Source organism: Oncorhynchus nerka, linkage group LG18, assembly GCF_034236695.1.
Source record: "Oncorhynchus nerka isolate Pitt River linkage group LG18, Oner_Uvic_2.0, whole genome shotgun sequence".
NCBI lineage: Eukaryota > Metazoa > Chordata > Actinopteri > Salmoniformes > Salmonidae > Oncorhynchus > Oncorhynchus nerka.
In genome coordinates, this window is record NC_088413.1 from 30,961,394 (window position 1) to 30,982,621 (window position 21,228).

A 21,228-nucleotide genomic window follows, 5' to 3' on the forward strand; every position below is an offset into this window, starting at 1 on the left:
ATAGTCCCCCCATTTTAGGGGACCAAAAGTTTTGAGACAAATTCACTTTTGTATTTGGTCCCATATTCCTAGCACGCAATGACTACATCAAGCTTGTGACTCTACAAACTTGGATGTATTTGTTGTTTGTTATGGTTGTGTTTCAAATGATTTTGTGCCCAATAGAAATGAATGGTAAATAATGTAGTGCGTCATTTTGCAGTCACTTTTATTGTAAATAAGAATAGAATGTTTCTAAACACATATTAATGTGGATGCTACCATGATTTTGGATAATCCTGAATGAATCTTGAATGAGTGAAAGACACATCAAATAATCTGAAACAAACAAAACAAAGAGTAAATGCATCCAATAATTTTGCAGAGTCACAAGCTTGATGTAATCATTGAATATGGGACCAAATACTAAACTTGACTACTTCAATACACTTAAGTGAATTTACAATACTTTTGGTCCTCTAAAAAGGGGAGACTATGTACAAAAATAGCTGAAAATTCTAAAGTTATATGGATGAAAATACACACACTCAAATTAAAGCTGACAGTCTACATATTTATCTCAGTCATTTTCAAATCCAAAGTGCTGGAGTACAGGGCCAAAACGAGTCGCAATGAAAGTCTAAGAACGAAAAGGCCGATTTTGTGTTTACTAAATAAACAAGTGTTAAATACACCATATGAAAACCACACATATGTCTAAACTAAATATCTCCATTAATTTGATAAACAGCAATCATTTTTACATTAAGTGTCTTGGGAAAGTAGTTGAATGGAAGTAATGAAATAGGCATTTGTGAACATCATATCGCCTACACAGTACAAACACAAAATGCAACAGACTGTTTAGGCTTATATATCACACAATGTCTTGGTGAAATATTCTACCCAGGAATATTCAACACGGAAATCTGTTCCTCTCTTGATTCCAAATGCATCTGTGAGTCTTTTCTGCTGACAACAATAAAAATGAATCTTTGTCTTTAATGCAGGGTTTGAGCTAAACGTCAGAAGCTATCGAGTGGAATGGTTACTCTGCTGGTGTATCCTGAGGTAGCGCCTCTCTGAAAAGCTAATTCTGCAGTGGGTACAGGTGAATGGCCTCTCTCCCGTGTGGACCTTCAGATGCATTTTCACCTGGTTCTGGTGGGAGAACCTCTTCTCACACTGGGGGCAGATGTAGGGTTGTGGACCCTATGGTGCCTCTTCAGGTTGGACGAGTGGGAAAAGCACATATGACACTGGGTACAGCTGAAGGGTTTCTCCCCTGTGTGGACCCTTTGGTGGATCTCCACCTTCTGGAGGCAGCTGAAGCCTTTGTTACAGAACATGCAGAGGAACCATTTCACTTTACAATTGCATGACGTGGCTCCCCCTCCCTGAGCCTGGGCTCTAGTCCTGTCGTTTGAGTTCAGCACCTGATCAAAAAGGACGCAGCCGTGTGAATCAGAAGGCCCCATCGATGTGGACACTGGGTCACGATCCCTGAGTGAGTGTAAAGGGGAATGGGTCACAACATTTAGATTTGTCTCCAAGCTTTCCCTGTAATCTAAGAAGTCACTAGCTTTACCCTGCGAGTGTCCACTGACATCCATGATGCTGCATCGGGTCCTGGGCTGCGCTGGGGCGGTGGTGGGGTCCTCTGTGGCTACAGGGGGCACCCCAGCTGCTCCAGGCTGGATGTCTCTGCTTTGCCGTGGGTCTCCCTCTCCTTCAGACATCTCCAGCTTGATCCCAGGACCTGCAGCCTCTGTATCTGCAGGCTGACACAAAAAGAGGGGAGGTTATTACCGGTATATGAGTAGCATTGGATAACAATGTCGTAGGGAAGTCTCACAAGCTCCCCTATGGCAGATAAATGAGGATGTACATGCAAGACAGTGAATAGCTGAGGGGAGCCTTACTGAAATAAACTGCCCATTTTTTTGTTGAATTTTTACCCCTTTTCCTCCCAATTTCGTGGTATCCAATTGTTTAGTAGCTACTATCTTGTCTCATCGCTACAACTCCCGTACGGGCTCGGGAGAGAAGAAGGTTGAAAGTCATGCGCGATGAGACAAACATATCCCTACCGGCCTAACCCGGACGACGCTAGGCCAATTGTGCGTCGCCCCACGGACCTCCCGGTTACGACAGAGCCTGGGCGCAAACCTAGAGTCTCTGGTGGCACAGCTGGCGCTGCAGTACAGCGCCCTTAACCACTGCGCCATCTGGGAGGCCCCTACACTGGCCATTTTGATGCAACACTATTACACTGACCTCAATCACCATAATGTGCTGGGTTGAGGTTCCACTCCCCTCACCAACAGTGATTGGTTGGTCATCTCTCCATGTATTGTGTCCTGCTGGCTTCACAAAGCTCCTGTGGTCTCCAGTGAGGTGTCCTACACCAGAGAGAGTGATTGGGGGAAAAGAGGTGGCTAGTTTAGGTACTGTGTTGTCAATGCTCAATGCTATATTGTACACTATTGACCGTTTTGACACAGAATAGTTACATGCACACAATAATACAATAATGTGATTATTGTGGACAGTCAGATTTATGGAAGTTCAGAGAGGACACACTTAGAAATGTCCTTGTTTTTGAATGAAAAGCCCATTTTTTGTCCATTAAAATAACATAAAATTGAGCAGAAATACAGTGTAAACATTGTTAATGTTGTAAAGTACCATTGTAGCTGGAAATGGCTGAGTTTTTATGAAAATCGACATAGGTGTACAGAGGCCCATTATCAGCAACCATCACTCCTGTGTTCCAATGGCACGTTGTGTTAGCTAATCCAAGTGTATCATTTTGAAAAGATAATTGCAAAAGGGTTTTCTAATTATCAATTATGTTAGCACAAAACTGTTGTACTGATTAAAGAAGCAATAAATTGGCCTTCTTTAGACTAGTTGAGTATATGGAGCATCAGCAACAGCCTGAATTTGAAATTGATTCAATTTAGATTTTTTTTTGTCACCGGCCGACACACAATACCCCGTAATATCTAAGGGGAATTGTTCTTTGACATTTTTACAAGTTAACAAAAATTTAAAGCTGATATGTCTTGAGTCGTTAAGTATTCAACCCCTTTGTTATGGTAAGCCTAAATAAGTTCAGGAGTAAAAATGTGCTTAACAAGTCACATAATAAGTTAACATGATTTTTAAATGACTACCTCATCTCTGTACCCCCCACATACAGATAATTGTAAGGTCCCTCAGTCGAGCAGTGAATTTCCAACACATATTCAACCACAAAGACCAGGGAGGTTTTCCAATGCATCACAAAGAAGGGCACCTATTGGTAGATACAATTAAATGAAAAAAGCAGACATTGAATATGGCTTTGAGCATGGTGAAGTTATTAATTACACTTTGGATGGTGTACACCCAGTACACCCAGTTACTACAAAGATACAGGCATCCTTCCGAACTAAGTTGCCGGAGAGGAAGGAAAACACTCAGGGATTTCACCATGAGGCCAAAAGTGACTTTAAAACAGTTACAGGAGGAGAAAACTGTGGATGGATCAACAACATTGTAGTTACTCCACAATACTAACCTAAATGAAAGAGTGAAAAGAAGGAAGCCTGTACAGAACACAAATATTCCAAAACATGCATCCTGTTTGCAAGAAGGCACTAAATAATACAGAAAGAAATGTGGCAAAGCAATACACTTTTTGTCCTGAATACAAAGTGTTGTTATTTTTGGGCAAATCCAATACATTACCGAGTACCACTCTCCATATTTTTACGCATAGTGGTGGGTGCATCAAGCTATGGTTAAGTTTGTAATTGTTAAGCACAGGCAAAATCCAAGAGGAAAACCTGTTTCAGTCTGCTATCCACCAGACACTGGGAGATTAATTCACATTTCAGCAGGAGAATAACCTAAAACAGAAGGCCAAATCTACACTGGAGTTGCTTACCAAGAAGACAGTGGATGTCCTGAGTGGCCGAGTTACAGTTTTGACATGAATTTACTTAACTCTATGGCAAGACTTAAATGGTTTCTAGCAATGACAAACCAATTTGACAGAGCTTGAAGAATTTTGAAAAGTACAATGGGCAAATGTTGCACAATCCAGGTGTGGAAAGCTCTTAGAGACTCACAGCTGTAATCACTTCCAAAGGTGCTTCTTCAAAGTATTGACTCAGATGTGTGAATACTTATGTAAATGAGATATTTCTGTATTTACATTTTCAATAAATTTGCAAACATTTCTAAAAACATGTTTTCACTTTGCCATTATGGGGTATCGTGTGTAGATGCGTGAGAAAATTCAGCCTGCAACAACAAAATATGGAATAAGTCAAATAGTGTGAATACTTTCTGAAGGCACTGTAGCTGACTTGTTGCTTGCATGCGATTGACTGTGGTCTTAGGGGTGGCAAAAAGCCTGGGGGAACGTGCTCGTTCAGGGCATAGATGCCCCATGAGCTCTTAGCTCAAGGTAAGGGACATTTAGCTTGCTAACATTCTAAGTTATAAACTGATAATGACCTCCAAACACAAATGAAAGCATGACCGTTAGTATGAAATGTACAATTCCTTAGTGTAGCAATCACCCCAGCCACACTGTCAATTGATCATCATTGCGTCCACTCCTATATATAGTTTACATGACTACTTTTGTTATGTCGTGGTCATGAAGATGTGATCGACATAACAAGGGAATTATGTATTTATTCACATGTCCTCTCTGGACTTCCGTACAGATTAATGTAATAGTTTGGTTAAAACGTAGACATGTTTTCCCTAATAATCCTCTTTACATGGACACATCTGATATCACACTACCCGATGGCACTCTGATGAATGCAGAAAATTGCCAATCAAAATAAAACGTTCTACCACAGGACCATGTTATTTTTGGGAAGCATATTTGATTCAGAGTTCGGACATATAAAGTTTGTAATGTGAAAACATATTGTATGCATAGACTTGACAGAACTAGTAGGAAAAGGTGAATGTTGAACACATATCCAGTAAAAATGTTGGATTGCATAATGAAAAGGTTTGACAGCCGAATTAAGCAAATCGACGCAATCGGTCAGGCTTCACTTCACTTCACTTGTGCTAAAAAGAAGGAGGTTCTCTCGGCTGTTGCTAACACATTGCAGATCAAATACATAGCTGAAACGCTGATTAACATTTACATTACATTTAAGTCATTTAGCAGACGCTCTTATCCAGACATTAAGATGTTTACATGCTCTAATAATAAAGATTGCTCAGAAAACCAGATTATTTAATAGGCGTATGCTTAATTCGATTTTGACATTATGCAGATTAAGATAAACAGTGTGTGTTTACATGATTATTGCATAATCGGCCTACTGCCATAATCGGTTTAATATTGAATTATTACTGTGCATGTCAACGTACTCACTGTCTGGAATTGGCAAGGATGTATCACTAAACATAACTTATTGATGTACAATTTATAGATCGATTGATTATGTTCCATGCGTCATATTGTTTTCAATTAGTAAATCATAGGAAATACTGCTAATCAATTCTGGTTAGAATATGATAGTCTTTGCAAAATACCTAAATAATCAGTGGAATTATAGCCTACTGTCCAAAAACCGACTTAATTATTAATTATGGTTAACACAGGTAAAGTCACACATGCGCAGAGCGGAAGGGTTCGACAGGCCCCACAGCCTTGGCCTTCTTTAATAAAACGTACCTCTTGCCATTCCTCTGTATCGGTTTAGAATCTTGATACTTCTGGGAAGGACGCGCTCCCGTGCTACCTGTAGTTTCCTCCGCAATGCCCTGTTTTCTTTCTGGCTTTGAGTTATTTCCAAACGAAACACTGCATAGTCGTCGTCTACGAGTTTAACAGATCTCTGCCAAGGCTGCATTCGCTAGCACCTTCATGTTAGAGGCTAGTATGAAAAACCATAGTTAGCAGCTAGCTAGCGATACCAACACAACATATATCAACCAAGTCCTGTCTCCAACGCGAATAATGAGGTAAGTATGTGATGCTGTGCAGTTAAATGGTGTTAATAAACGTCTAAATAATATTTTAAAAACGCTTAACGTGGAAAATGTTCCCGGACACTTCACTTTTTCTAGCGCTATTACGGCAGTTTGAAAACAATCTTTAGAGGTGCATACCGCCACCTACTGTACAGGGTGGTAAACCATAGAAAAAAAATAAACATTTTGGAAAGAGGGAGAAAAAAAGACATCCATACAAAAACACAAATTAGACCCATAAAAAAAACTGTTCTTCGGCATACAGATCACTGACAATCTGAAATATACCGTGTGGTGTTGCACTTCTTCAACCTCATGAGGCTGACAGTACAGGCGCATCAAAGCTGGGACCAAGAGACTGAGAACCAGCTTCTATCTCCAGACCATACCACTGTTAAATAGTCACCAAAGGTTGTGGTTAAATGAAAAAAGTGTATGTGCACTGTTATTTTAAATAAGGTACTACTTATTACATTACACATATCTCCTATGATCAGTATCTTTTAAGCTGAGAGCAGACTTGTTTAGAAAGAATATGTTAGCAAAAAGTAAAATAATAGGACTTTATTCCATCAATCACCTCTAAGGTACATATTAAACTTTCCTTGTTCTAGCCTAGGTTTACTCCCTCTGAAAACAGTTTACACAAGCCTGTTTCAAATGACCAGTTAAAGGGTTAATGAAGGGTATGTGGTTCAATTACCCTCTTAACCCAAGACACTTAACATGATCACTATCCCAGACATACATCTCAAGCCACAGTGCTACGATTTCTCCCGGTTGTGGACACTCCGATGTCTGGTAAGGTTACTCAAGAAGGAGAAGCTCTTGTAGCATAGTTTACACTTGAAGGGCTTCTCCTTGGTGTGAACGGTCTGGTGCTCCCTCAAATAGTGTGCCCTAGCGAAGCGCTTCCCACACGTGGGGCAGGCGTACGGCTTGTCCGCATCTGTCCTAACGCTCGGCCTCCCACGTTGTGACCCAATGACACCAGAGGAGGTAGAAGCAGAAGTCTTTGAGCTCCCTCCTTGACCTGAAGCCATTGTTTGGGTGTTGTTGGGATTGGGTGCTGTGTTATAGGCTAGGTAACTCTCATTGTTAACGGCCATCCTGACACTGTCTGTATTCATGGGGTACCCATGAGGCAGCTGAGGAAGGCTAGGCCGAGGTCCATGCCCTCTATGAACCCATTCACCAGGCTTTAGACAAGATCCTGGAGAAGACAGACTTCCTGTTAGACTCCTACCAGTGGGGTCTCCCACCACTCTCTGTGAAGGCTGAAGCCCAGGGTGACCTACTCTGTTCATCATGGATACTGTGGTGTTTGTATCATGAGAACAGGAGGGTCTATCAGCCCCAGGTCCTGCTCCATCCCTGCACTGAGACTGTGAGGAGAAGGGTCTGGGCTGCAGACTGGATCCCTGTTTGGGGCCTCTGTCTTTTTGATGACCAACAGGAGTTCCACCTGTCCACTGGTTTTGTTCTGTGTGGTGGTGGTTCGGTCCTGGTTCCGACTCGCGAATGAAGAGTGACGGCTCCTGATCCAGGTTTCTGATCCGGGGCCAGGGTTTGTGACCAGCCACTTCAGAGGTCCAGTCTCTCCCGCCAGCAACACCGGATATCAGCAGGTCCTCATGGACTGCAGACTGTAAACACAAAATGTACAGAAGAGCATATAAAAGGTTTATATAAGAATCTCTTTACTGTAGACATTATAAAATGTTAACCACAGTCAAGCCAATCTATAATATTGTGATTCAAATCCCCAATAATATGGAGTCATTGGTAGTTCATAAAAATTGTCCATATATGTTGATTCAAGAATTAAGTTTAATGTTTTGTTTCGACAGAGAAGGGAAACTCCGTCCCTACCATGATAAAAAAAATAACCAAGTCAGTCAGCACAGAGTCAATTTTTTATTTAATTTCAACAAAATTGTAATATTGTGAAGTACAGTATTTATTGCATAAAGTGATACATGTGACTAGAATAACTTTTCTCCCTATGGTAACACTTTATCCTTTGTGTAAATCAGGTACCCTCACTTTGATAAAATTAATTTTAGAACGCCTTGAAATAGGTTCAACATTACACATAGCTTCACTACATTAATAAACATGAATTAAGGCAATATCAGTGCCTCATTATAAAACACTGGCATCTAACGGGACAAGGCTGTCACTTTTCATCAGGGAAGCATTTTTACAGACACCATCACACCAACTATCACCATATCATCTACTCTTCCTCATCACACTCATTTTCATCATCCTCATTTTACCTCATCCAGTTCTGTACTACATCGAAAACCAACAGAATTAACTACAAACTAGCTAATACTACATTACATGGGTTGTGTGCATTTTCTGTTGGTGTATTCTGAGGTAGCTCCTCTCTGAGAATCTCTTCCCGCAGTGCATACAGGAGAACGGCCTCTCTCCTGTGTGGACCATCAGGTGCCTCTTCAGCTGGTGCTGGTGGGAGAACCTCTTCTCACACTGAGGGCAGTTGTATGGTTTCTCCCCTGTGTGGACCCTCTGGTGCCTCTTCAGGTTGGATGAGTCTGAAAAACTGGCCCGGCACAGGTGGCAGCTGAAAGGTTTCTCCCCTGTGTGCATCCTCTGGTGGATCTTCACCTGTTTGGGGAAACTGAAGGCTTTCCCACAGAATGAACACGGGAAGCGCTTCTCTTTGCCACCAGATTTATTGATAGCGTTACTACTACTGTCATTTGTCAATGGGCTTGTGTAGCCATTTAGCGTTGAGGCACTGGCATTGTCTGAGGTCTGGTTTAACATAAGGAGAGTGTGAGGAGGACGAAGGCCAGGGAGGGTCTGTGATGTCACAGGGTCCATGTTCCAGTTGATAGATCCTATAGAAGGTATGCTGAAGGCAGCACCTTTTAGGGGGTTAACCTGAGGTGCCATCAGTCTCTCTGAATCACAACTATAGGAGCAGGACGGAGCATCACTAGCCGAGTCTGTGTCTATTCTCTCCCGCTGCGAACCGACACATCCCCATCCCTGCAGACCAAATCTACGCCCCGCTCTGGTCTCAGCCAGTCTGTTGTCATGGAGACTAAGTTCGGTTGTTGTTTTGTGTTCGACTGTCTGTTTCTGGTTGAAGTTAACAGTGTTGTTCCCCAGCCCAGAGTTGAAGATGCTGTCCCATCCACTGACCTCCACTATTTCTCCTCTGGTCCTGGCCTGCTCAGTGATGTTGTCCCCCGGGCCCTTGGCTGCACCCATCTGGGTCTGGGATTCCAAGATGGCCGCCCAGTCTCTTCTGTTAGCCTCCAGCCAACCATCTGTAGGAAGAGGTTTCAAAGTAGACTTTACAAACTTGGCAGAGAACTCTACACATGGAGTTTAAGTCAATTATCTGGTGAAGTTCATACAATACAATATGTGTGTTTTTGTATGTAAACATAAGTTGTATTGATTAAATAGCCAGGTGCATCACTATTTCCATTGAAGTCTATCTATTATGTTCTGTATGTGGGTCTTTCTATAAACTATGGTACCAGTGAGGATTTCCTACACTGGACAACTTTGTGTCATTACATTAAGGTATAAGGGGAGGGGGGCATAGATACACCATAATACCAGAAAGTATGTGGACACCTGCTCCTCGAACATCTTGGGCATTAATATGGCGTTGGTCCCCCTTGGCCGCTATAACAGCCTCCACTCTTCTGGGAAGATGCTGGAACATTTCTACAAGGACTTGCTTCCATTCAGCCACGAGCATTAGTGAGGTCGGGCACGGATGTTGGGCGATTAGGCCTGGCAGCGTTCCAATTCATCCCAAAGGTGTTCGATGGGGTTGAGGTCAAGGCACTGTGCAGGCCAGTCAATTCTTCCTCACCGATCGACAAGCCATTTCTGTATGGACCTCGCTTTGTGCACAGGAGCATCGTCATGCTGAAACAGGAAAAGTCCTTCCCCAAACTGTTGCCACAAAGTTGGAAGCACATAATCATCTAGAATGTCATTGTATGCTGTAGCATTTAGATTTCCCTTCACTGGAACTAAGGGGCCTAGCCCGAACCATGAAAAACAGCCCCAGACCACTATTCCTCCTCCACCAATCTTTACAGTTGGCACTATGCATTGGGGCCTTGCGCATGCATTGCGCATGGTAATCTTAGACTTGTGTGCAGCTGCCCGCCATTGAAACCATTTCATGAAGCTCCTGCCGAATAGTTCTTATGTTGACTTTGCTTCCAGAGGGAGTTTGGATCTCGGTAGTGAGTGTTGCAACCGAGAACATACTATTTTTACACGCTTCAGCACTCGACGGTCCTGTTCGGCCTACAGCTTGTGTGGCCTGCAACTTCGTGGCTGAGCCGTTGTTTCTCCAAGACGTTTCTACTTCAAAATAACAGCACTTTCAGTTGACCGGGGCAGCTCTAGCAGGGCAGAAATTTGTTGAACTGACTTGTTGGAAAGGTGGCATGCTATGACATTGCCACGTTGAATGTCACGGCTCTTCAGTAAGGCCATTCTACTGCCAATGTGTGTCTATGGAGATTGCATGCCTGTGTGCTCGATTTTATACGGATGTTGATGAAATAGCCGAAGGGGTGTCCAAATACTTTTGTATATATAGTATATATTCAATCAAATTGCCGAGTTGATTTAAAACCTGTTAACCCTTTCATGGTTTGTGTCTTGATGGATTTGTCCGACATAAAACATTAATTTTCTGTCCTTAAATTTATGGCAGTGTTGCCATTAGATCATACATTAGGCATTAATCATTTAAATTAGACTAACTTTAACCCTGTAAGAATCCTCGATCTAGCTGTCGGACAGTTTTTTTTTTGTATAGAGATCTCAGAAATACAGTGCAACATGTAACATTTTGTGTGTCTGTGTGTTACAGGGTGAAAACAGTTTATGGGCACAAATCCCCAAAAAGATTGCAAAATGCTTCCAATCGAATGAGTCACCTTGATACTTAAAACCTAAATCGATACTGTCATTAACGTGGTTCTTCAATAATTACATAATACTTGTTGGATACGCATTTGATGTCGAGCTGTTTAATTATGCTGTGATATTTTCACACATCGTCATCTGAAGTTTTTGAATTACATTCAAGTGATGAACAGCTGTTAGTGATAGCAAATGCGATAAAACATTGGCACAAGTGCTGGGGAAAAAATGAATTTTTGTCTCATTTGTTATGCCTGTGAAGACAGTTGTGCCTGGATCCACGTTGGATCTAATGTCCCTAGTGAATTGATGTTGATCGGTTGTCGTCTGCTTGATTTTCAGCAGGGTCTCGTAAGATTTAACATAGAACGCATCAATGCAATGAGTTGATGTTTTCATATGTTTTTGTGCCTCAGATTGGACACAGTCTACTGTGCACAATTGCGTAGGACAGACTATTACACTGAGTCTACTGTGCACAATTGTGAAGGATAGACTATTGCGCAACACCCACCCAAGCTATTCCTATGAATTATTCTGGATATAATGACATTTACATTTACATTTAAGTCATTTAGCAGACGCTCTTATCCAGAGCGACTGACAACACATTACACAGCCTAGTGGGCTTCATCCCAATTTGATCTGGTAATGAAATGACAAATACATTTTGGTTTCCATGTTACACCTGTCATTTTAAACAATACAGGGGGCTTGAAGTAGCCTACTTGTACTTTCATTTGGAGCTCGGAAATTCATGTACTGGAATTGGCCTACCTTGAAATTAAGATATTTCCTCAATTTGGTGCTTGAAAAGTCCTTGTAATTATTGTAGCCAATTTATAAGTCCTCCTGCAATTTCATTTTTGAGAAATGTGGCCACTTTCGTTTGTTTCCCGCTGCTTCAATTGAAGGGTGTTGTGCTACTCGGTTTCTGTAAAACCACGTGTGGTTATTATGAGGACGACAACATCTAATATAGGCTTCAACCGGTCTTTCCATACAAATCCTTCCAGTACAAAAATAACCCGGTTTTTGGTGGCTTTCTCATTATAAAAAAACAACTGATGGTGAGATTCAAAACGGTGAGTTTGATGCTGCCGCTATTCACTGCTTTATGTGTGGCTGCGTCGGCTACAGGAAAACCGCCATGCATGCAACCAATCTATTTAGTCAGGAAACTCCACATTATTCTCATATTTTAGAATGTAATACTAATTTGAATATCAATGCATTGACAAGGCCTAAAAAAAAGTGGTAATGGTTTACTTTTTTGGGGGGGACACTTTTTGGTGGTGGTGGGGGGTTCTATAGTAGGCCCTATATTTCCAATGATATAAATTATACAATATTGAGGCCCTTGAAAATGACTAAGTGCCCGAAAAAAAAGTCCCTGAAGGTCCTTGAATTTGACTTGCCAATGTCTGTATGAACCCTTCTTAAAGGATGTATAGTATTGGGCCTGTTGTTGTATAGGTGGCGTTAATGGACAATTTGCATATATTCCTTTAAGTACACTGTGGAACTGCAAGAAAATCATTATTTTTGTTTCAACCATTTTTTACATTTTGATCCCAATTTTGAGCTCATCATTTATAAAAAAGACCCAGATGTATTTCTCCCTTACCTTGCTCCCCCATCTTTAGTCCACTCAGCAGGTCAATGCTCTCTGGTCCGTCTTCTATTGTCTCCTCTTTGACTAGTAGCAGATCAGGCTTCCCATCCTCCATGTCTACTGACTGTAAGAGATACAGAGTGAGAGGATGTTGGATCAAGAAATCTGATATCAGCACCCTGCTATGGATCATCTTCTGATTGGGCAATGAGGGATTGCGATGAGTACTATGCAAACATGTTAGTTGATTTGATTGTTTTACATGGTTTTAAATTCAAAGGCATGGTCCCACACTTAAGACAACATTTATCAAGAGCTGGGCCTGTATCCACAAAAAGTCTCAGAGTAGGAGTGCTGATCTTTCCATATAATCCTATTCATTATGATCTAAAAGGCTAAACGGATCCTAGATCAGCACTCCTACTCGAGAGGCTTTGTGGATACAGGCCCTGAACTAATACCATTCAGACAGTAGTTCAGTGGGCACACCTCAGTGAGGCTGTGTGTGGTCCTGTGCTGCTCAGCTGGTTCCTCTGCCGGTTCAGGAGGAGGTGTAGTCTGGTTGTCCTCCATGACCATGTTCCCCTCAGGGTTCCCCAGACCCTCCTCATACCCCTCCTCCTTCACCAGCAGCACCTCTGGACCCTCCTCCTCCTGGAAGAGAGAGGTGATACAGATTACACAGACGTATACTCCCTCGGGTACATACACAACGATAATAAAGACACTTTCAACATGGATGGGCCATACTTGCTAACATTATAAACAGTTTCTCAGTCTCAAAATGTGCATCAGCAAATTAAAATGGTTGATTTTACTTGCACATGATAAAAAGCTACACAACTGCTCCTCGGGCGCCGATGACACAGATGTTGTTTAAGGCAGCCCCCTGCCCCTCTCTGATTCAGAGGGGTTGGGTTGAATGCATTTAGTTGTACAACTGACTAGGTATCCACCCTTTACTCTTTCTTTACATTCTAGCTGGTCATTCTAGCTGGTCCGATCAGATAACCTGGCATCACGCTAATCTCACAAGGTGGCAGTGATTATTTCCTGTAACAAATTCCACATCATCCTATCAAAGACCTTAGACTTTTTATCCACAAACCAATGGTATTAATTCAAATAGGTAAATTTGGCCACCAGAGGGATTATTTTAAAACCTACAAATTCAAGGTTATTTTGTTCCACTAGGTCTAGGTCTGTAAAGTGTTGTGTCCCAATATTGCATGATGATGCATCCTTGACTAGGCTACTACCTCCCATACACACCAAAAAGTTTTTGCCTATCCGTTTCACATATATTAATGTGCATAGCACTAAAGATGTAGGAGGATTATACAACAAGTTATATTCGCGTAGATCGTAATTGATTTTTTTAAAGATGCTCGTGGTCTTGTCAAATTGCTGTAATTTCCTCGACTGCCATCACTAAATGGTGGCGTGATAAACCCAGAGACGGAGAGAGATGACGGTCGTGAGCTTCGATCCCCCTTGGGAGAAAGTTTTTATTAGAGGAAAAAAACTCTCCACTGTTGGTGGAGTGTATTGGTTATAAAGTGTATTGGTTATAAAGCACTGTGTGTATGCGGATCACATGTAATGTATGTTAAAATAAGTCTCAATGAAAGTCTTAAAATAAAGTCCCATTTTGTGTTTATTAAAACGTTAATACACAACATGATAACCACACAACGTCTCAACTAAAAATCTGCATGAACCTGATGAACTGAATTAATTTTCTAATTAAAAGTATCTGGCGGAAAAAATTAGGTAGTTGAATGGAAGTAATGAAATAGGCTTTTTTAACATCATAGCCTACACAGTACAAACACAATGTGTAAAATACTTTTTTGGTGTATACAGTTCCAGTCAAAAGTTTGGACACCTACTCATTCAAGGGTTTTTCTTTATTTGTACTATTTTCTACATTGTAGAATAATAGAAGACATCACAACTATTAAATAACCCAAAAAGTGTTAAACAAATCAAAATATATTTTAGATTCTTCAAAGTAGCAACCTCTTCGCACACTCTTGACATTGTCTCAATCAGCTTCAAGAGGTAGTCACCTGGAATGCATTTCAATTAACAGGTGTGCCTTAAGTTGATTTGTGGAATTTCCTTCCTTCTTAATGAGTTTGAGCCAGTCAGATGTGTTGTGACAAGGTAGTGATGTTATACAGAAGATAGCCCTATTTGGTAAAAGACCAAGTGCATATTATGGCATGAACAACTCAAATAAGCAAAAAGAAACGACAGTCCATCATTACTTTTAAGACAAAGGTCAGTCAATCCGTAAAACTTTTAAAGTTCCTTCACGTGCAGTCGCAAAAACCATCAAGTGCCATCATGAAACTGGCTCTCATGAGGACCGCCACAGGAATAGAAGACCCAGAGTCTCCTCTGCTGCAGAGGATAAGTTCATTCGAGTTACCAGCCTCAGAAATTGCAGCCCAAATAAATGCTTCACAGAGTTCAAGTAACAGACACATCTCAACATCAACTGTTCAGAGGAGACTGTGAATCAGGCCTTCATGGTCGAATTGCTGCAAAGAAACCAAAGCTAAAGGACACCAATAAGAAGACTTGCTTGGGCCAAGAAACACAAGGATGGACATTAGACCGTTGGAAATCTTTCTTTTGGTCTGATGAGTCCAAATGTGAGATTTTTGGTTCCAACCGCCGTGTCTGTGAGACGCAGAGTAGGTGAATGGATGATTTTTGCATGTGTGGTTCCCACCGTGAAGCATGGAGTAGTAGATGTGATGGTGCTTTGCTGGTGACACTGTCTGATTTATTTAGAATTCAAGGCACAATTAACCAGTATGGCTACCACAGCATTCTGCAGCGATACGCCACCCCATCTGGTTTGTGCTTAGTGGGACTATCATTTTTTTTTCAACAAGACAATGACCCAAAATACACCTACAGGCCGTGTAAGAGCTATTTGACCAAGGAGAGTAATGGAGTGCTGCATCAGATGTCCTGGCTGCTACAATCACCTGACCTCAACTCAGTTGAGTTGGTTTGGGATGAGTTGGACCGCATAGTGAAAAGTAGCCAACAAGTGCTCAGCATATGTGGGGACTCCTTCAAGACCGTTGGAAACGCATTCCTCATGTAGCTGGTTGAGAGAACGCCAAGAGTGTGCAAAGTTGTTGTCAAGGCTATTTTTTAAATATTTTTTTTTAACTAGAAAAGTCAGTTAATAACAAATTCTTATTTACAATGACGGCCTACTCCGGCCAAACCCAGACGATGCTGGGCCAATTGTGCCCTGCCCTATGGGACTCCCAATCCCAGCCAGATGTGATACAGCCTGGCCTCGAACCAGGGACTGCAGTGACACATCTTGCACTGAGATGCAATGCCTTAGACCGCTGCACCACTCAGGACAGACTGAGTCCACAAATTCACTTTTTTAAAATGCATTCCAGGTGACTACCTCATGAAACTGGTTGAAAATGGCAAGACTGTACAAAGTTGTCATCAAGGCAAAGGGTGACCAATTTGAAGATTCTCAAATATATTTAGATTTGTATAACACTTTTCTGGTTACTACATGATTCCTTGTGTGTTATTTCATAGTTGTGATGTCTTCACTATTATTCTACAATGTAGAAAATAGGTATGAATAAATTAAACTTGGAATGAGTAGGTGTTTAACCTTTTGACTGGTACATCAAACACCCACACACACACACTTTATCCTTAATTTACTCAAGTCTTTATATTATTTTACTTGTATATTAATTATATTAATTGTTCCGGTCAATATTGCTCAAATTCAGTACTTTTGATTGGGAATAATTGATGGACAGCAATATTCAAACATTGTCTCAGATTTAAGTCAGGATCACTCAACACCTCTTGGAAAGTCATTCTGGTGTGTATTTGGCATTAGAATGTGTGTAATGTGTGAAGAATACAACTATTCCAGGATTAAGTGTTGCCACCACAATACTTTAACTTTCGAAGTCTAATTTAATCCCCTTTAGACTTAATTTTAAGGAAGACAAATGTGAAGACTGTGCAAGGTATGTGTAGACTTTCACTAGGCACTGTATATCACACAATGTATAGATGCAATATTCTACACTGAAGTCTGTTACTCCAAATGCATTGGTGGATATGTTTTGCCGACAACAAAGAAAATTCATCTTTGTCTTTTATGCAGGGTTTGATCTAAACCTCAGAAGCTATCGAGCAGAATGGTTACTTTCTATGTTATAGACTGGAATGTTTTTTCTGCTGGTGTATCCTGAGAGAGCTCCTCTTTGAGAACTTCTTCCCGCAGTGCTTACAGGCGAACGGCCTTTCTCCTGTGTGGACCTTCAGGTGCCTCTTCTGCTGGTGCTGGTGGGAGAACCTCTTCTCACACTGGATGCAGCTGATGGGTTTCACCCCTGTGTGGACCCTCTGGTAGATCTCCACCCAATGAAGGCAGCTAAAGCCTTTGTTACAGAACATGCAGAGGAACCGTTTCTCTTGACTACCCCCTGATGTTGCGCGACCTCCCTGAGCCTGGGCTCTAGCCCTGTCATTTAAGTTCAAATCCTGATCGAAAAGGACACGGCCGTGTGAATCGGAAAGTGCCATCGACATGAACACTGTATCGCAATCCCTGAGCGCATGTACAGGGGAGTGGGTCGTGGCATTTGGATTTGTCTCAAAGCTTCCCCTGTAATCTAAGAAATATTTGCAGAGTGTCTGACTCCTAGGTGACTATCTGCATTCCATGTGGGAGGAGCGCCACCCTCCACTTTCAAAGTCATCTCATCTACCAAAGACTACAACCTCCCCTTTCATATCTAGGCACCCATCAGAGTATACAATACTATTGTACCGGTTCCATTCCCCTCTAGACAGATCATTCTGTGTGTCTAAACCCCACGGGCATGTTGCCAGGGTCCATCTCTGTAGTGTAAGAACAAGAGATCATCAACACAAGTGTCTAACGCCTCACCATCTCCAAGGGAATGAACCATCCTCTGGCTCTGGTAAAATACTGGTAAATACTCTGAGCTGGGAACAGGACAGCCTAGTGGCAACAGACTCTGTCTTTATGGGTCTGATCTGTGGTCTCTGACTTAAGGACGGCATTCCACATTCCACTGACCTCCGTGGTGCTGTGCCGTGTCTTGGCCTGGGGCGCCATGGCGGTGGATAGGTCCTCTGTGGCTACAGGGGGCGCCACTCCAGACGCTGCTCCAGTCTGGATGTCTCTGCTGTGTCGTGGGTCCTCCTCTCCTCCAGTCCTCTCCTGCTTGACCCCAGGACCTGCATCCTCTGCGTCTGCAGACTGACACAAGAAGAGAGGAGGTTATTACCAGGAATGGGGGAGGTTATTTGAATATCTGAAAGGAGGTATTAACTTGGGAAGGAAAAAAATCATAGCCTTTTCATAGTTAAAATAGACCTTTCTCAATTAAATACAATTATAATTGTTTGAATAGTGAAAATATTTCAAATGCCCATCCCCAGTTATGCCGGTACATGAGTAGAATTGGAGAACAATGTAATTTTGAAGTCTTACAGATAAATGAAGATGTAAGCAAGTGAACAGCTGAGGGGAGCCTTCCTGAAATAAACTGGACACATTTGATGTACTGTAATTTTGATGTAAAACTATAACACTAACCTCTATCACGATAACGTGCTGGGTTGAGGTTCCACTCTCCTCATCAACAGTGATTGGTTGGTCATCTCTCCATGTATTATGTCCCGCTGGCTTCACAATACTTCTGTAGCCTTCAGTGAGATGTCCTTCACCTGAGAGAGTGATTGGGGGAAAAGAGGTGGTTAGGTTAGCTACTGTCAGTGCTATATTGTACACTATTGACAGTTTTGTCACTGTCTAGAATAGGCAAGAATGCAAGGTAACACTTTCAACTTCTTAATATACTATTTATTGATCAATGTATAGTGTTCCATGTATCACATTGTTTTCATTTAGTAAAAAAATAGGACATGCAGTAAATCAAGAATCAGATAAGAGACTGGTTCGAATATGATCATGTGTCTTTGCGCAATATAGCTAATTATTTGGGGGAATTATTGCTTATTATTCAAAAACTGACCAAGACATAATTCTGGCTAACACATCTGAACACGTGCAGAGGGTAGCCAGCAGATCCTATCTGCTTGTTTACAGCTGCACTAGGATTTGACAGACTTCCTGTGTAGATTAAGACATGTGGAGCCAGAGTGAGATATGGTTTAGAAAATGTACTTCAATTGAGTAGTGCTTTGGACACTCTTGTCCCATTGTTACAAAGAGAATATTGAAGCGTGCTAGTTAGGTAAACTGCCATGTTTGTCCTCATGCTAGCTAACAGTAGCCATTATGGAATGGCGTTGAACAACAAAGAAGCTGATTGGCTGACACTGCCATTCCCAAAATGGCCGCTGTTGCTTCTGCTACCTAGCATAATAATGAACAGTCCAGTTTTCCAGAAAAACTAGCAGTCTTTCAATTATCTCAGTGTAACAATTGGGATAATTGGACAATTCAGAATACAAAGCATTTTTTAATCCCTGGATTGAGGTATGCTTTCTGAGCCATGTCTCGCCCCGGCTCTGTTTGAATCTACTCAGAAAATATGGCTGACCTAAACCTAGTGCAGCTGCAAGCAAGCTGGTCGGATCTGCTGGCTAATGCAGAGAGTAATGGCGCTACAGGCATGAACGGGCGGTATTTTGACAAATGTACCTCTTGCTATTCTGTATCGGTCGACGACTTTGACACTACTGGGACGACTGGCGAGGACACGCTCTCGTATTGTCCTCTCTGCGCGCTCCCGTGCCACCTTCAGTTCCAGTAGCTGTAGTTTCCTCCGCAATCCCCTATTTTCTTTCTGGCTTTGAGTTATTTCCAAACGAAACACTGCATAGTCGTCGTCTACGAGTTTACAGATCTCTGCCACAGCTGCATTCGCTAGCACCTCCATGACGGAGGCTATTTGAGTGTGAAAAACCATACAATTAAGGTTAGCCATTATTGTTAGCAGCTAGCAAGCATTACCTAGATAACATAAATCAACCAAGTCCCGTCTCCAACGCGAATTAAAGACTACCTGAGGTTAGTATGTGATACTGTCTAGTTAAATTGGTCATATTGTGAATTCAATGATGTTAATAAACATCTCAATAACCCATACAAATTCAAAAGAGGAAATTGTTCTTGGTAAATGGCCACTTCCGTCAACTTCTTTGATATGACGGTTCGCAAACAACTGTTAGAGGTGCATGCCGCCACCTACTGTATGGGTGGTAAACTACGGGTTGAAACCGACATTATACAAAGTAAAAAATAAAACTCCCCCTCCTTCAGTCACATTCCAATTTAAATCACATCCCGACACAGGCTCAGGAGTCTGTTAGGGCAGTATCTTCGTTGATAGGGTTACTTGTACTGCCTCTTCTGTCAAATCACTGAGTCCCCCAAAAAATGTTCAGCTGCACTTCAAATGCCAATTTAGTCTGATTTCTTCTCCGTTTGTGCTGTGCAGTTGATGACCATTGCAATAAATGCTACAAAGCACACATTTTTACACTCACATTCACTGATGCAGGCTCTACTACCATTGCATCTACAGCTCTATTCGTTCCTTCAACTCTTCTCACCACCTCCAGGTAGGACACATGCTGGACAGTCCAATTCTATCTAACAGGGCAATCCAGTCCAATTCAATCTAACAGGTCAATCCGGGTGCATGTTTGCCACCTCAATTGCAGCATCTAACCTCCACTAGCATTCGATACTCTTCCTGTCTGCAAACATTTGACACCTTACCAAATATTTAGTATCTAGGCTCTTAAAGGGTATCTCACATAGCCCAACTTTACATGAGGGAGAGATTGTGGATTAAGTGTATTTCTTCATTAAATCGACCATACGGGTCAGTCAACCTGCTCCAATAACTACCTACTTCCTCAGGTATTAAATCTGTTCACACTTTATGCGCCATCCCAGATATAATCCTGTTGATAGGCGCTCTGCTTTGAAGATCCATACACAAAACATTCCACTCATATCTTCTTGAGACACAATGCACACCTCTTGTACTCCGCAGACACACAAAAAAAATCCAAATAAACCCACTTCTTGTGACTCTGACGGCACTTCACCCAACACATTCCATGACATCTATCGAGACTTCAAAAGGATTTCCAAAACACTCACTCAGACTAAAGATGAGTCTAAGGGTTTCCACAACAACTTTACTTCTGTTGTTTCCTTCCTTTTTCGCTACTGAAACCCACTCATTCTCACTGTCATCTTCACTCGCCAGCAGTTTCAAACAAAATATCAGTTTCTGCTATGTTCCTCACCTCATGGCTATCCATACTCGGACCACTTGTGTTTACACTGAACAGAAAGGATTTATATTAAAGATGAGACCCTGAAGGAGAAGACAGACCTCCTGATAAGACTCCCACCAGAGGGGTCTCCCACTACTCTCTTTGAAGGCTGAAGCCCAGGGTGACCTGTTCTGTTAATTATTGATACTGTAGTGTTTTTATCATAGGAACAGGAGGGTCTATCCCTATCAGCCACAGGTCCTGCTCCATCCCTGCACTGAGTCTGTGGAGAGAAGGGTTTGGGCTCCAGACTGGATCTCTGACTGGAGCCTCTGTCTCTGATGACCACCAGGACCGAGGTTGTTCAGTCCACTTGTCCACTGGTT

The 21,228-nt window shown here is 41.9% G+C and overlaps 1 protein-coding gene and 1 long non-coding RNA gene across 2 annotated transcripts; one reads left to right on the plus strand and one right to left on the minus strand.

Annotated features, from left to right (window-relative positions):
• Nucleotides 1-5,882: 5,882 nt before the first annotated feature.
• LOC115145730 (uncharacterized) lies at nt 5,883-9,444 on the plus strand. The gene is made up of 2 exons (XR_003866035.2): nt 5,883-5,970; nt 9,127-9,444. It is a non-coding gene; the product is annotated as an uncharacterized LOC115145730 (long non-coding RNA).
• Nucleotides 6,529-20,329, minus strand: LOC115145718 (ras-responsive element-binding protein 1-like). The gene is made up of 7 exons (XM_029687201.2): nt 19,251-20,329; nt 18,180-18,310; nt 17,658-17,840; nt 13,025-13,189; nt 12,548-12,659; nt 9,160-9,287; nt 6,529-7,625 (listed from the first exon to the last, which is right to left on the minus strand). The coding sequence occupies exons 1-7, from the start codon at nt 19,534-19,536 to the stop codon at nt 6,744-6,746; spliced, it is 1,887 nt and encodes a 628-aa protein (XP_029543061.2). The 5' UTR covers nt 19,537-20,329; the 3' UTR covers nt 6,529-6,743.
• Nucleotides 20,330-21,228: the final 899 nt, after the last annotated feature.